The sequence below is a fragment of the Accipiter gentilis genome, chromosome 8 (genome assembly GCF_929443795.1).
Source record: "Accipiter gentilis chromosome 8, bAccGen1.1, whole genome shotgun sequence".
NCBI classification, from domain to species: domain Eukaryota; kingdom Metazoa; phylum Chordata; class Aves; order Accipitriformes; family Accipitridae; genus Astur; species Astur gentilis.
In genome coordinates this window covers 3846555-3862514 of record NC_064887.1, presented here as the reverse complement: position 1 = coordinate 3862514, position 15960 = coordinate 3846555, and the positions used below count along the sequence as shown (strand labels likewise).

The 15960-nt window shown below is 39.9% G+C and overlaps 1 protein-coding gene across 5 annotated transcripts in view; it reads left to right on the top strand.

Annotated features, from left to right (window-relative positions):
- The window catches only part of PATJ (PATJ crumbs cell polarity complex component), a 156120-nt gene that overhangs the window by 43880 nt on the left and 96280 nt on the right, over positions 1-15960 (top strand). For all 5 annotated transcript variants that reach the window (XM_049808440.1, XM_049808441.1, XM_049808439.1 and 2 more), the window contains exons 19-22: positions 9523-9732; positions 10643-10762; positions 13641-14012; positions 15123-15243. In XM_049808440.1, the coding sequence (XP_049664397.1) occupies positions 9523-9732; positions 10643-10762; positions 13641-14012; positions 15123-15243 (823 nt within the window). The remainder of the gene's footprint in view (positions 1-9522; positions 9733-10642; positions 10763-13640; positions 14013-15122; positions 15244-15960) is intronic.

The window sequence follows — 15960 nt, the reverse complement described above, 5'->3', positions numbered from 1 at the left end:
GCTTAATTTACTGTGCTTTGAAGTCAGAGTATTTTAAAGCAGCTGTTTAGAGCGCGTGAAACTGGAGAGGGCGAGGGTTGGAATACAGAGGGTTGACATTTTACATAGCTCTTAGGAATGCCTGTGAGATGCTGTTTCTCCCCGTCTGTGCTTCAAAGTCCCCAGTGCTCGGCTGCTCTTGCGCAGTACCCAGCTGCCCTATAGACCTGTAGGGCTGTAGGAGCTCATGGGCTCACCTGCTCCAAGCGGTCCTTGCCAACATGGGTGTAAATATCTACCCATCCATGGAAGCAGTAACAGGCATTTCAGCACTGTTATGAGCTTCATGTTACCCAGACCTGACACATGCCTGCCTTCTTCAGCCTGGGTCAGTGCTTAAGGGGTTCTTACTGTAGTCTAGCCGCCTTATTCCTGGGCTTATCTTTATGATCATTAGCAGTTTTTTCTTATTGTTGAACTGAAGTCTTTCTTGCTGCACATTCAGCAGGTTATGTTTTGTCCTCTCCCAGAGAGCATGGGAAACAATTGTTTTCTTTTTTTATAATAAAATCACTGCATAGTCATTCACGGCAGGAAGTGAAGCAATTTAAGTGTCTCCAAATATCTTTCCTCTTTTCTTTATGCCCCAAACAAACAGGCTCCAGATGTAGAGTTACAAAAAAGCAAACTGACTTCTTATTTGTAGAAGGTTGTATTCAACTAGATTGTATTTTTTTTCTTTCTTGGACTGTTCAATGGTGACATGTGGGCTAGAATGCTTTGACATGTTGCTGGCTAAACGTTTGCCCTCTTGTGATAATTTGAGCTTTGTCTGTCTTGTGATAAGTCTGTTTTGAACAAAGCAGCATATTCATGTCCTTGTTAAGCACATTTTCACCTGATCATGTGATGGAAACCTGTGGCTTACTGGCAAAAGCTGCACAGCTGTATTAAAAAGCAGTTTTACAATGGCTATCAGCTTGGTACTGGGAAAACTGATAAAGGCAGCTTTTCTCCCATCTCTACAACCCATCCACATTCATTAACATCAAAGTTCTGTAAGCCTCAGTACCAACTGTGTTGGTACTCATCTCACGGAGGATTTGCTTCTCTCCCCCTATGGGAAAGTTCTGCATCCTTTAAATCATATTAAGCTGCTTCATTTGTAAAATAATTCTTAATAGTGTGTCACGAATTGAATTCAGTGTAGCTTTTTGAAAAATACTCTTGGAGTTCAGCTTAAATACTACTCTTCAGGACCGAAGAGCTGGTGAATGCAATTGACCACATTCCTGGTAAAGTTTCTCGGGTGTTCATGATTAGTGGTTTCCAAAAACCTCCGTGCAGCAGTACTAAAAGCATTGGGAGACCAGAAACCACTTTAATAAGAAATCAAAGAGACTGTGTATCTCAGCGTGAGATACAGACAGATACACAGGAATAGCTTGCTGAGGTAGAGAAGCTGGAGAACTTGGATGCAGGAAGTTACATTAGGGATTGGGTATGCCCTGATGCTGAGCCTGGGGGGGGTGGGGGCCGTCATCAGTCTGACTTGTAAGTGAGAAGTTAGGAAGGAATCTCATGTACAGAGTGGAGTGGCATATCCTAGGGGTGGCCCTGCTGTCTTTTGTGAACTGCAACAGTCCGTACTCTGGACAATATCTGAGTTTGCAGAGAAACTGGAGCATTACTGAGAACATCTGTTTTTCTTTGGTTTGTCGCATATCCTTGAAATAAATGCTAAGCAGTATTACTATTAACCTTTAGAAATGTTTTCCCTATTCCCCCAAATTCTACAATCTGGTTGTTCTTTTTCATTTCCTGCTAGGAAGAATAGCTTTTAATAAAAACAAAAAACCCCAAACCAAAGAAATTCATTATTATTCCACAGATGTCTTCTGCCTGCAAGAGAAGGCGAGAATTTAAAGGGACAAAACTGTAGCTAGATTTTCTGTTAAACACTTGGCAAATCTCAGCAAGGGTAAGATAATGTAGATGAGACTAGAGGACATTGCAACTGAGTGCTGCTTATCTAAAAGCTGTGCTAGTCTTTCAGTGAGGGTGTGGAGTCGGTGGAGCAATGGGCGTGTAAAAGCTCAACCCAGACAGCTTCAAATGTGTTGTTCTGAACCAATGAGATTTGAGGTATATTATTGGTGCTGATGGATAAGCATGAAGAATTCTGAAAACTCATGGAAGTTATGAGGTATTCTGTTTTCTTAATACCTCACCCTTCTGGAAGATGCTGCTCCCCAAAGCCAAATAGTGCTGTTGCACTTGTAGTTTTTCTGTCTGTTCTCACTGTGTTTTACAGGAGCCTTAAAATTATCAGCAACCTTTTTGCCTACCCTTCTGTCTTCTCCACCATCCAAGTCTTCTATGGGCCAAGTCACTGTCTGCAGATCCTCGTTGCAAAAAATGGCCTGTCCTATCTCCCCACTTTTCTTTTGCAGCTTTTTCTGTAGCAAATCTTCCGTAATTCATGTATTTGCTGTTTATGATGCAAGATCTCCATGCAGAGAGCTCTGGTTTTGTTTGAAAACACATACTGCACTTCCACAGACAGTTAACAGTGTTGAGGTCAGCACGCCTAACTGGTGGAAGTGCTTGCTGGGTTATCTTGGTGGATTTTTAGTTCAGGGATTATTTGAATTTGAAAGCTGATCAAACCCAGAACGTGCATGAAGACCACCGCCTGTAGGTTATGTAGGTGATACCATTTATAATTTTTCCAGTGGCTCGTTGGTATTTCTTTCTTTATTCCCACACATCTCTATCCCTTCTTTATCTCATCACACAGTGGCTTTCCTCCATTTCCTTATGAGTTCAGGGGCTTTTTTTTCTTATCTCTGTGGCTTTTCCCTGTAGTCAGCATTCAGTGTGTTTTTTCTGGAGCTGGAAAGTCTGAAAGTATAAGATATTAAGAGAGTCTAATGAATGTAATCCCTGTGACTTTAGCTCTGTTGAGAGCAAATATGAAAGGCGGATGAAACCTTAGGTTGTTAGAGAAGTTTGATAAATTAAAAGATAGCGACATGCACCTGAGTCCACTGCACAGTGACACTTTCAAAACTACCATAGTCGGTGCCTATCTTTGATCTTTTTATTTGAGAATAGCAGTAGTGTGTAAGATCTCTTTCTTTTGATCATTCCCTGGAGGCACTTTTGTCCCAACTATATGCTGCATAGCCCTCTTCCGCAGCAGATGAACATTGACTGCGTAGTGCTTGCCAGCTCTGCCAGACCTACACGGGTTTGAGTAATTGCTGGCCACCATGTTCATTCTTGCTGTAGAAGACTGATATGATTTCAGATCACAGATGATGAAAGCCCAGTGTGGGAAACCCATTGTGCCACCTACTCTTATTTTGCTGTTCTCTCTCCTCCTTTGGGTGTGTCTCTGTATGTTTTGGTTTTGTTTTTTTTCTTTCTCTGTGAATTCCTGTCTCTTTGCTGACATTTCCCACAACAGAAGTTTTGATTAATGCTGGCTGCACACTAGAGCTTCTGAAATTCATTGCTTTATTCCCTCACTGCAGATCAATAAATACTTATGTTTTATTTCCTGTGCTTTGCCTTACATCACAGAAAAGTTCAGCGTTCCTCCTTGAATACAGTTCTGTATTTAAGTTTGTATTACTTCAGCACATCGGCCTGTAGTTTATTTCTTTGGTACAGCCAGAGGCTATGTGTTGTGTAGTCTCCTAAGTAGTCCTGCTGACTGCAATCTAATATGAGTGGAAGAGGCAGAAACAAGTCTTAAACGCTTTGAATTTCAGTCTGATTGCCTATGCTGTGGATCTAACAAAAACTAGTCGAGCACTTTTGCAGGGATGTTTTTTCAGGCTTTAGAGTGCCTTTGGCAGTTCCTATGGCCAACTCCTGTAGATATGTTGGAGTGAACAGAAGGTTTGGATCTTGAGCCTCGATCCTAAATTGAGGCCACCTTAAGGAGGGAATTGGACCTCACTCACAGCTGGCTCTTCCTCGCTTTCCCTTCTGTCGGGAAGTACTTCGTGCCTTTGAAAAGGCAGCAGGTTGTTTATCCTTCTTGACTCTTGCATCGTTGGCATTGCTGGTGTGTATGTGGAGGGTGGCTCTGCAATGGGAATGAGCGGCACTTCACAAAATGAGAGCACGGATGAGTATTTTGAGTAATTTCACAACACTGACCATACAGGTAAATTACTTCATGCGCAGTTCTGCCTTTGTTCTACATAATAGTAAGACGAACATAAAATGCGTTTGGCCCTTTTCATTGTTGACGAGTGTATGTTCCTTGTACAGTATGCTACAGCGTTGTGTTTAAGAGTCTTTCAGTCTGGTATCTTATTCACTTGCAAACTGAAGAGTTTTAAATATGGACATGTATTTTAGACCTGGAAGTGGTCCCATGCAAAATGTAATGAAGCTGGGTTGCTCTGACCTCTGAGCTCTAACATGTGTTTGTTTTGGCTCTCTTGCAAAAACCTGCAGTATACAAATTGGCACTTGTAAAATTGTTCAGATAAATCAAAACTGGTACAGGAAAAAAAGTTTCAAACTGTTTCTTTTGGGATCCTTTGCCATGCTATTTTTGATGTGTGTTTTCAGAGGAGTGTTTTTGTGGCAGCAGGCAGTTTGTTGCTTGAAGAAAGCTAAAATATTCTAGGAAGTCAGGCTAGCTGAATTTAGATCTTAAGTGATGCCAAAACTAATATAGCCTGTAACTAAGTGAGAGTGACTTTGCACAGTAAATGTCAGTCACCCGCAGCTTTGTCTTACATTTTCATATGAGCCTTTAAAAAAGGAAAACACAAACAAAACCCCAGAAAACGTGGTAGCTGCTTACATCCAATCGAGTTGTAGCTACAGTCTCCTGCACAGGAGAGACTGCTCCTCATCCTCTGCGCCCAGGGAGGGCTCTGCTGGTGCTGGGGGCTGGACAGACTGGGATGGACTTGTCGGAGCAGAGCACGAAACGCCGCCGGTAGTGCGGGAGCTGGGCTGGCCTGGAGTGCCCTCTCTTGGCTGCTGCAGAAACCTCACGTTTTGGTGGGGACGGGGAAAGACTTCGGTCGGTTGTTAGCATTTTAGTTCTCCAGTGCGATGGACAGAGGTAAGCTGTATTGGTTATGTTTCCAGAGTTGCTTCCCAAGGACCTCTCCTAGCTAAATGAGTGGGAATCTTTGGTGCCCACGGCAAGTTCCAATCCCTCGCTTGAAGCCACGGTAAAGTTACGCGTTCCAGCGGCGTTGCATGTAGGACTCTGTTAACTCGGTGCTCCTGGGACTCTTAACGTTTTAGCAGAGCTCAGGTTTTTAAGAGCCTGCATACTGCTCCGAATCCAGGGATCCCAGAGGCAGCAACTGCAGTGGCCCCTGCTTGACTCTGCGCTGCTAAATGAATCCAGAACAAATGAGGCTCTGAAAAGAAGAAGAAAAATTTGACACCTGGACTCCAGGAAACATTTGTGGATTTTGATGAGGAGCAGTAGGGGGGAAGGGAAAGCCTATGGTTCAACGTAGTTAAATATATGGTGTGCTAAGTATGAATAAATTGTGACTATTTTAAACAAGTTCATATATTCTATGGCTGGCTCGAGCACAAAGGAAAAGACAACAGCTACAACATACTAGTTCCTCAAAGGGTTACCTGGAGGCCAGCATCCTGGGCTGCTGCTGCTGGTGCATGGCAGTGGTCAACTTTCATCGTTTATATAAGTGGCAAACTTTTTTATGTGTAACTCTTAAAAAAGAATTTGTGTCAATGCTTGGGAGTTAAGGGGTTTTGTCTCCCGGTAGCCTTACTTTGCAGTCTGATTCCTTTCCTCATTGTTCATAAATGATTCATTTGTGTAAAGGAACCCTTCACTAAACTGAAGTTAAAAGTTCCTCTTTAAATGTACCAAGCCCATTTCATGCCCATTTTAAGATGACCAAATTGCATGGGGCTGTCCTATGCGCAATCCCTCTGCTATAACGCAGTCATGTAATAATTTCTTGAACTGTTGAAGTTGAGTCACTTCTGTATTCCAGCCGAGTACCATTACAGCAACATCTTAGCTGTGGGTTTGGGGAGGGAGTTTCTTCCCTGCCTGTAAACTCCTTCGAAGTAAATAAGCCTTTCACTTTAAAACGGAGACTGAAATCTGGACCTGACTGCTAGTGGCTAAAAATCACTATTATCTGGCTTAATGTGAGCCAAGTAAAATGAATCAGGAGCCTTAGGGTAGGTGTGCAGTAGCAGTTAGTGCTGTTTAGTAACCTCAAATGATTCTAGCTGATCTGTTAACATGGAGGTGGCCCTGAAGTCCATCAGGGCACCGTGGGAGTGAAGTTGCCTTTTGCAGTTAGTATAGAAGGTAAGAATCTGGTTTTTAGCCTGCTGCTAGGACTGCTTTCTTTTAAAAACAAGGCAACAGCCCACACAGTCCAGTTGCACTCACAGTTTACAAGATGTGAATGTGAATTCGGTGTTTGCTGTCTTGTTTTAGCAGGTGGTGTTCTTTAGGGTGCGTTTGGGTTTGAGTGTAAATCGTAAGGCAAGGTTTCAAAAAAACATTGTTCCATTTGTTTTGATAAGAAAAGCACAGCGCAATCCACAGTTACAATGACCCTCGTGTTAAATTACAGAGAATATGGATTAATGATTACACCTTGAAATTCAGAAGGTCTGTGTCTTCCCGTGTGGCTTTTGTTGCATTCCTCACGGCAATCGCGTTGTGATTCACGGTCACTGGTAACAAACACTCAGGGTTTTACAGCACTGCTCGGGTTACTGGCTTAGCCCCTGTCACTGTGTGGTTTATATTGCTCTTCTCTTCCTGTACAATAGCTCCCTCTGCTTGAAAAGAGCAGTGTAATTATAACCCCTGTTTGTATTTGCCTGATCAACGGTTTTTAATATGGGCCCCTTTTTTAAGAAGATTTCTGCTGCTGCTCTTCATGAAGCAGTTCTAATACATGGCTTATGTTCATGCATGTTGTGAAGCAGCGAAGATAACCGTGCTGTTCTCGAAACTTTACTGCATAGGAACTGCGTATGTTTGCAGGAACTCTATCTTCATTTTTAGCGTGAGGATTAAAGCTGGTTGGAACGCTTTTTCCAGCTGAATTATCTCTTACCAAAACATGATGATTTATTGAAGCCAGAATGTTTTTATTTCAGTGAAAACTTAAATTGAAACAGGACTGTTTCTCATCGGAAATGTGGTAGTTAGGCCACTGACCTTCTGTCTGTGTAGAAGCAGCTAGTGGTGAGATTCCCATGTCCTACTTAAGTGGTTCTGATCTGGAACCCAAAAAAGAGCAGCTTTGGATCAGAGCGGGGATTTGAAGCTGGTTCTCCCACATTCTCAGCAAGCGCCATAATTACTGGGCCAGTCATTCACTCGCAAATTTTTGTCAGCTTATCTGCATCAGTAAGGATGAGTGCCAGTTTTGTTTTGTTCATTTTTTATCAATATAGCTAAGCCAGCAAAAGTCATATTATAAAAGCTGTTGTGTCAGCAAAGGTGTAGTTTTGCTGAGAGAGCGTTCACCCATTTAGGGAACCAGCATAAACCTTGCTTGCCATGGCAAGATGAGCCCACGATAGGAAAACTTGCTGGTTTAGTTCTATTAGCAAAGCCTTCCTCATGTGAACAGTGCCTTACTTGCTCGAAAACGGCTGTCTCAACATGATCCTGGTTTTGCAAAGAAGTCCAAAAGGTTATTTTTATTTTGCATTGGAGCAAACCCAAAAATTAAAAGCATCTCAAAAGTCTGGGTCAAACGGAATGTTTGTTCTGTGGTCAGCTGTCATCAGGATGGTTAGGCACATGGTTTTGTCGGCAAGGGCAGGCAAAGCTGACTCTTTACACAAAGGAAAGCAGTAACTTTACATTTTCAAAATTCAACACTCTTAAAGCAAACCCTCTTTTTTAACATCTTGGAATCCTTTGGATTCCTCTTCTGGACTTCCTGCATTTGGGGTTATTTTGTTTCTAAAAATTTCCAAAGTGTATGCAGAACATGGACAGCTTGCTATTAGAAACAAATGAAATCCTTTCCCCTCGGCATTGTGTGAGGCAGGTTTGAGCATAAACAGTCGGACAGCCCAAGCATATTGGCACGGGTTCAGTAGGCAGAACACCATTGCGCAGCAGAGGGAGGTTGCTGGGCTTGATTATCAAGACATGATACTCGCAAGGAAGCCTCTTCTGTACAATGTGGATACCCAGTGTTTCGGAAGATTATAAAATGGCAGGATTAAGCACTAGAACAGGAGAGAATTATTAGTAATATATATTTACTTGAATTCAGCTTCAGCATGGCTCTTCCTGCTGAACTCTAATTTCAGTTCTGTAATTTCAGCCATTTACAGATATTACATTCATTGCCTCATATGTTTGCCCATACCTTAAAAAAAACATGTTCCCTTGGAAGGCAATGTACAGTTGTATAAAAATAAAGAGTTAAAAAAGCATGCCTGTTTTCAAATTAACACTGACATGCTGAATTCATGGTGGTCTTTATGATTTGAATTTTGCCCTTTTTTTATCCCTCCTGTGCCCTGAATAAGATGAAAGTCCTGAGGGAAAAATAGTACATGATTATGCATTTGAAGACCCAGTGCATACGAGGAGCATTTCTGAACTTTACGAGCTCTTAGCAGGGGAGAGAAAGGCTAATTCTGATCTTAAAAAAACAAACAAGGAAACAAAAAAAACCCCTTACATTTGTTTTGTGTATCTTTCTGCCACTATATAATAATGTTGTTATTTCATTGGATTGAGGATGATTTTTTAAATGACTGAATGCATGATAGAAATGGTACGTGACACAACACAAAGGTTAGTACTGGAAAAAAATTAAGTGAAGTGAATATCTTTGCATCAGTTTACAGTCTCTCCAGTGTGTATAATATTTTCTACTTCACATTCCTCTGTGTACATCACTACAGTGTTCCTTGTCTTCAGGAATAATCTTAGTTACTCTTCTGTTGCTGTCCCCTGTTTTCTCTGTTAAGGAAGCTTCATGGGTGGACAAAATGTCTTTGATAAGTTGTCATGCAGATTTGACGAACAGGAACACTGCAGTAATATAGCAAATATATACTGCTATTTCTTGAATGTTTTGGTTCTGATTTTTAGTTTTAATTTAATAATATTTTTAATTAAATTGGTAATCTTGCAATGATTTGGTTTAAGATCAATTTTGCTGCTATGAAGCTCTTGAATGGCATGCAGGATGTTATTTTATGTAACATTAGCACGTAACAGGCTGGATGGAGGCTTGTGGAAGACTGCCAGTGTTGTTTTTCTATTTGCAGGTTGGCCTGGCCGTTTCTGTGTATGTAAGAAGAGGGCAAGCAGGGTATCAGTCAGCTTTCAAATCTTAAAAATTCTTAATGGATTAGGCAAGTGACAGAATATCTTCCTCCTGCAAACCTTTCTTTTTGTAAACTGTAAGCCTTGGCAGTATTAGTAGGCAGTGGTCTTTACATACTCAAAAGAAACATCATCTTCCTCGGGGCTTAGGCTATTTTTTTTTTCTTTTTTTTTTTTTTTTTTTTTCCTAGGATCCCTTAGATCCAACAAGAACAGCCATTGTGATCAGCTCTTTGGTGGCAGGCGGAGTAGCCGAACGTGGGGGCGAGCTTTTACCAGGTGACCGCTTGGTGTTTGTAAATGAGAAATATTTGGACAGCGCCACTTTAGCAGAGGCAGTGGAAGTGTTGAAATCTGTGCCCCCAGGTACAGTTTCTCTTGGAATCTGCAAGCCTTTGGTGGTAAGGACGGATTTTAACTTTTTTCTATTTGATTCTATGACGTGTAGACTGGATTGTTATATTGGGGGGGTGGAGGGCAGGAATTTAGGGTAGAAGTATGTATGCATGTAGAAAGCAACTAAGTTGCTATGCATACACCTCAACATATCCAGAAGTTCTGGCTAGCTGATGAATGGGCAGCTCAACGTCCAAAAGGTCTGACTGGAAAACCAGCGTTCTCAAGTTCCTCCTGGAAGAACATCCATGTGGAATCAGAAGACGTGTCTGGGCAAACCTATGTGCGCTGGCACTATGCATAGGTGTAATATGGTTCGAGCGATTCAGCAGATCAATTAAATATGTCCTGAAGTCCATTTCACTCTAAGACACTGCTAAGTGCTTGCTTGAGCTCCACTGACATCAAAGAAACTTAATCTGTTTGAACTCAAGACTGTAAATTCAAGTAGAATTTCCTTTTTCTAGAATCAGGGCTTTGGAACAGACAGTAGTTTACTTGAGAACACTGCAGTATTGTTCGTCAAGGGCACCCAGGCAAAATTAATTAAAGCACCATCTAATAGAAAGTACTTGTAATTCAAAGTGGTAGAGGAGTGGTGAAATAGGAATGTAGGAAGGCTGTTAAACATATTCTTTCCTTTTCTAAAAAGTGATATTTCATTGTTCATATCCTTGTATTTGTCTTTTTTCCTACACATCTCTATTTTTTTACTGTATCTGTACTAATATCTTAAAAGAATAAAAGCTGTTGTCTTAATCTTCTCCATTTATGACTTCCCTTTTTTATAGTTCTGTAACTTTTTCCCATCTTTTTTTCTAATAGCTGGTTCTCCCACTCCCTTTTAGTTTATTGAAAAATGTGGGAATTTTTTTGTTTGTTTTCCTGACTCATCATTTTGATTGCCTTTCTTAGGGAGAAAGCAAAGAGGAGGAGAAGATGCACACTGTCAATTCCAGCAACATTAAAACCAGCCCTGGATCTCCAGAACCAGTAGATAATATTAATTTCTCAATAATACTTGAAGCACCACAGGTATTTGGTTACTCTTTTTGTTGAGCTTAAGTTTATATGGACAGGAAATGATGGTTTAAAGTGAAAAAAAAGTATGTCCTTCAGATAAGAGCTAAGTATTGAATAGACTTCAGGCTGGATTCCCTCTGAAAAAGACTCTAACAGCTAACTCTATACTAATCGTGTTGTGAACAGTAAGCATATGCACAGCACTTACTAATGCAGACTGCCTTATCAAATTTACTATGTCATTAAAATACCTTGGGTTACTTTGGATATGAAATAGCAATGCTATGTTATTAGTAGTCATAAGTAGTTGGTTCAGCTTTGTGAAGAAAGTAAGGTATGGAAGCAGAACACTTTTTATTATAATGTAGCAAAACAAAAAAGTAGTCTAGTGTATAAGGCAAGCTTGAAATCTGTTCTTCTTCATAGGCTTCCTATGTGGTCTTGGGTGATTTCTTTACTCTCTTCCTCAATTCTCCACTTTCCTGTTTTCTGAGAAATAATTCTATTTATTGTGAGAAGATGAGGCGCAAAAGATACTGAGAAACTCAGATACCAGGGTAACAGGCAATAATATTGCAATACTGACCTATGTAGAGTGAGAGATATGTGGATATTTTTGAATTTTACTCTGTTCTCAAGTGCTTTGCAAAATTTTTATTAGTTCACATTGGTAAATGCATTCTTTTTAGACCAGAAAAGACAATACATAAAGCATCATCCAGAACTGCAACACAGTAATAAAAATAAATTTTAGATTTTCTTGCTGCTAAACACGTCTGCCTGTCTCTGGATACAAACGTATCTTTAATGCTAAAATGGTATATTAGAACCACCAAAAGGAGCAACATACTCAGTAGATGTAGGTATACTATGAAATTAGCTTGGACATGATATTTACTGATTTTCATGATGTAAAATGGAGTTTGTTGTTTTCTGGGTGCATAGGAAGGGTTCCTGGCACAGCAATTAGTCCTCTGCCAGCTCAGATTGTTTCTCTGCTTCCTAAATAAAACTAATGTTATTAAGTATTTTTAAAAAAAGTATTTTATCTTAAAGTCCTGCTGAATATAGAAACTAGAATGATCAATTTGTACAAAATACACGCAGAGGTATTTGCTTGTATTTTGATTTACCTTACGTATGACAGCATTGATAGTAGCTTAGAGCAGTAGTATAAAATTTCCATCCATTTATTGTCTTACCTGCTCATATAAGAGCCAAGAGTGGTGTGTCATGATGGCTTCCAGTCTTATGGACTAGCATAGTGCTGACAAAGCTGACTTAAAAAAAAAAAAAAGGAACTTGAAGATTTTATATGCTACAACAGTAGACTTTACTGTCATTTTGCAGTATTCCCTGTTCCATTGGTAGCGTCTGCTACTGCAGTGCAGCAGTCTGTGATTATACATACCTAACTGCTGTATCAGGAGATGGTGATACAAATTGCTGTGTGGTTCCGAGTTAAGTCAACTGTTTTATACGATGATGAAGTTGGTATCTCTTAGAGAAGTGTTTAGAGATTGATGGTGCAAAAGTGAAATGAAATGATGATGAAGAGAATTAGAATCTCTTCAGACTGGTTATTTTTTGAGATTGCAGTACACAGGTCAAATAGATTAAAGGAACGTTTAATGCTTATGAAAAATGTGCTACTTTCTAGATTGCTCATGTTCTGCTTTCATGCCAACTAGTATTATTGCATTGTTTCCTTATGCTCTTGCCTGTCTCTTGTTTTCTCTCCTGCCTCTCACTTGAACTATGTGAACATTTTGGCAGTGTCTGGGGTTTTTTTCTTCTGCATTTGTACGAATCTAACAAAACAGGATTCTGACACTAAAGGTCAGAAATGGTGAAGTACCTTGGGGAGTCTGGGAAGTGGCAGGAAGGAGAAAGAAAAACGTTTTGATTGAGGACCCCTGAATCTGTAGATTGGTTTCAGTGTTTGGGGGTTTGGTGCCTTGAAGATCGGGTTGGGCATATATACGTGGTGGCCTGAAGAAAAGAGAGGAAAAGCTTTCTCTGTGTGGCAAGCTTTCTGCTAGCAGCGCAAGGCATAAAATTTCAGACACATGTGCAGACTCACTCTGAGCTGATGAATAGCACCCCCTTCAATTTAGGAGAAACACAGAGCATTGGAAATTGGGGAGGCATGTGACAAATCCCAGAAAAAAGAACTGTTGAGCAAGATGTTTCAAAGTGGGTTTTAATACCTTTTCTCTTGGTTTTGTTTAGGTTTTTGGTATGTTGCTCTGTGGTTTGAATTCAGTAGAAAGTTGAGCTCTATTTAAAAAAGTAAGGGTATTAGATAATGAACAGTCAGTTATGTCCTTTTTTTTTGAGGATGTGGGTCATTCATTTCCCCTTTCCCCCGGCCAAGGGAGGGACAAATGAGTGTGCCTTTTGTTTTGGTTGGGTTTGGGGTTTTTTTTTGCTGATACTGTTGCATAAGCAAACTCAGGCTGGTTTTTATTTAGCTGATAGTATTGTAAGAAATGTATGTGCATTCATTAAGTGATAGCAGATCAGTCTGGAGCACAGAGATACTTCAGCTGGATTTATATATACTTTGCCCTGTAGGTTTTTTAGTGTTATTTAATAATTCTCATTCCCTAACTTCAGTCCAGATTGGTTATTCTAAATGGCTGCAGCAATATCTAAGCTGTGCAACTTAAATTTCTTTATATTTAAAAAGAAAAATTGCAATGTCTACTTTTGGTGTTAAAATTGTAAGTCAGAGAGTGTCTTTTCTTTCAGAAAATGCAAAAGGTAGAAGACTTTCACTTTAAAAATCAAGATGTACTTTTAATATGGGCCTAACATAAAACATAGTTTTAAAAGAGTTAGCAAGAAACATAATGTAAATTCTCTATTCCTGCAATGTTTTATGCAGGGTTTCAGAGATGAAACACCTTTTAAAGAAGAACTTGTTGATGAACCAAGTTTGGACTTGGGAAGATCATTCCAGCTTTCTCAAAATGATAATGAGTATGAGAAGGAGTCTTGGGAGATGCATGAGTTTCTGAAACCCAGAAGAGAAGAAATGGATGAAGAACGGGAAATGTTGGTGGATGATGAGTATGAAGAAGATTCAGACTTCCTGAAATGTAACGCATCATGTGGACAGAAGGCAAGTTCAGAGAGGAACCTTGATACAGAACGATGGGCAAAGCAACTTGAGACTACTGAAAAACAAGACTTAAGATCCAGTGCTAACTTAAGTCCAAAACAGTCCCTGGAATATCCATTCAATAAAGATCAAATGGTAAGGAATGCTGTGTTGGTCTCAGTGCTGTACCCTGACCATGGGACCCATACTTCAAGGCGAGTTCCAGATCTAAACTCTGTAAGGAGTCTTTCTAGTGTTTTAATTACTAGATGAGATCTGGGTACCTCTAACAGACACCAGTCTATCTTTTTGTACATTTTGGAAGGTTCTTTTGGTTACTTAGTGTCTGTACATCTAACCGCTTGAATGAGATATGTGCTGTGGTTGCTGTATTTGCAGGCATCCTGTACTTGCATCTTCTTTCCCATCTCTGACTTGTGGGCTCAGTTCTTTTTTGCAAGCTGTATTAATATGGTGCATATCAGCAATAGCAGAGTGTCACTTTGTGGTTTTAATAGTCCAGGGGCTTCAGCAGCAATGTCAGTGAAAGGAGCTGCCTCTTTTCCTCATTATTTTTTATCCAAATCAGTTTCTTAAGCCAGATGATAGTGCAGTTAAGCGAAAAATGATATGGCGGAGCAATTGTAACAAGCATACTCGTGGAGGAAGGATACGGAGCTTCAGGTAAATTGTGAAACTCTTACTTAGATGTCCTCCTCAAGTATTCTGAGAATTATTTTTTTCTGAGTCTTTGTTCATTCACTTGCCAAACAAAAAAATGATAATATCAGCCTTCCATGCACAGCTTCCGAGATGTATGCTTTTATGTGAAAAAACTGAGGTGGAAAAGTATTTAATATGGCAGCCACAGAGAACTTCAGGCTTTGTTTGGCTTGTCCCCTTATGCACTATGTACATAAAATGCAGCTTCTAGTAACAGTTTTATACCAGAGTGCACAATATTAAATTTATACCTTTGTTACTTAAAAACAACAAATGAGCAAAAGTAGAGAACTTCTTGTTGGGATTACAGGCAAGTAGAAAGATACAGTTGCTTTGTATTGCAATTGTACGTAACATTTTTCATGCCTCTTCTTAATATAGTGCATAAATGAGCGGTTATTATTTCATAGTTATCTAAATAAATATGAATGTAGTTGATAAAATGTGAAAATTGCTGTAAAAATCAATGTTCATGTCAAATACTCCTGTATAGGCTGATACCATTGCCTTCTAACTTTAATTACTTTTTTCTCCTCTGTGAAGTGTGAAGAAAATGCTTGTATAAGTTCACTATTTTCTGGAACCACAGCACACAGTGGCCACCAAAAAGACATATTTGATACTGAAACTACCCAGTCAGGAGCAAAAACCAAGATGGATTTAGGTTTGTAAGACGTTTTTTCTTTATCTTACAATTTCATATTTACGAATTTAATTTTTATACCAAACCACAAATTCTTTCGAGTGATAAAGCATTCAAATAAAGAATTCTGGAGGCTCATGTCAGTCTGGCTTTAAATAGGTTTCAGCTTCATGATCTTGCTTCCTCCTCCAAATCTTCACCTACAATTGTCACAAGTGATATTGAAAGTGGCTGCAGCTTTGTCCTGCCTGTGGAGAAACACTTTCTTCTGTGCAGCTATGTCCACAGTAGGACTCCATGCATAAGTACAATAGCTCATGCCTGTAATTTCTGTCAGGAATTTGTCTCAGTCACTTTTGCTGATTTTACGGATTTAAATAATAATAAAAAAAAGTGACAGACTGTGGAGATAACTTTACCACAACCAAAATTTGCAACTGAACTCTACTGTAGATAATTGGCCCATATCTTGTTTTTTTAATCTGTGCTCAGAAGCAAAGTTTCTCCTTGTCAGATGGCCGGAGATGGGTCATGAGGGAAATAAATTTATCAACCTGCCTGAGTTAGCACTCGCTGGTTGGGAGAAAGGAGATTGGGTTGTTTCCTTTTTTTTGTCACCTGCATCTTGTACAGCAGACACTGTGTAAGCTACAGCGGCAGACTGATGACTCTTGCAAGGAGCTCTGGTGGTTCAATTAATGTTGATACTTACGTCACCAAAATGACATCAGTATTCCC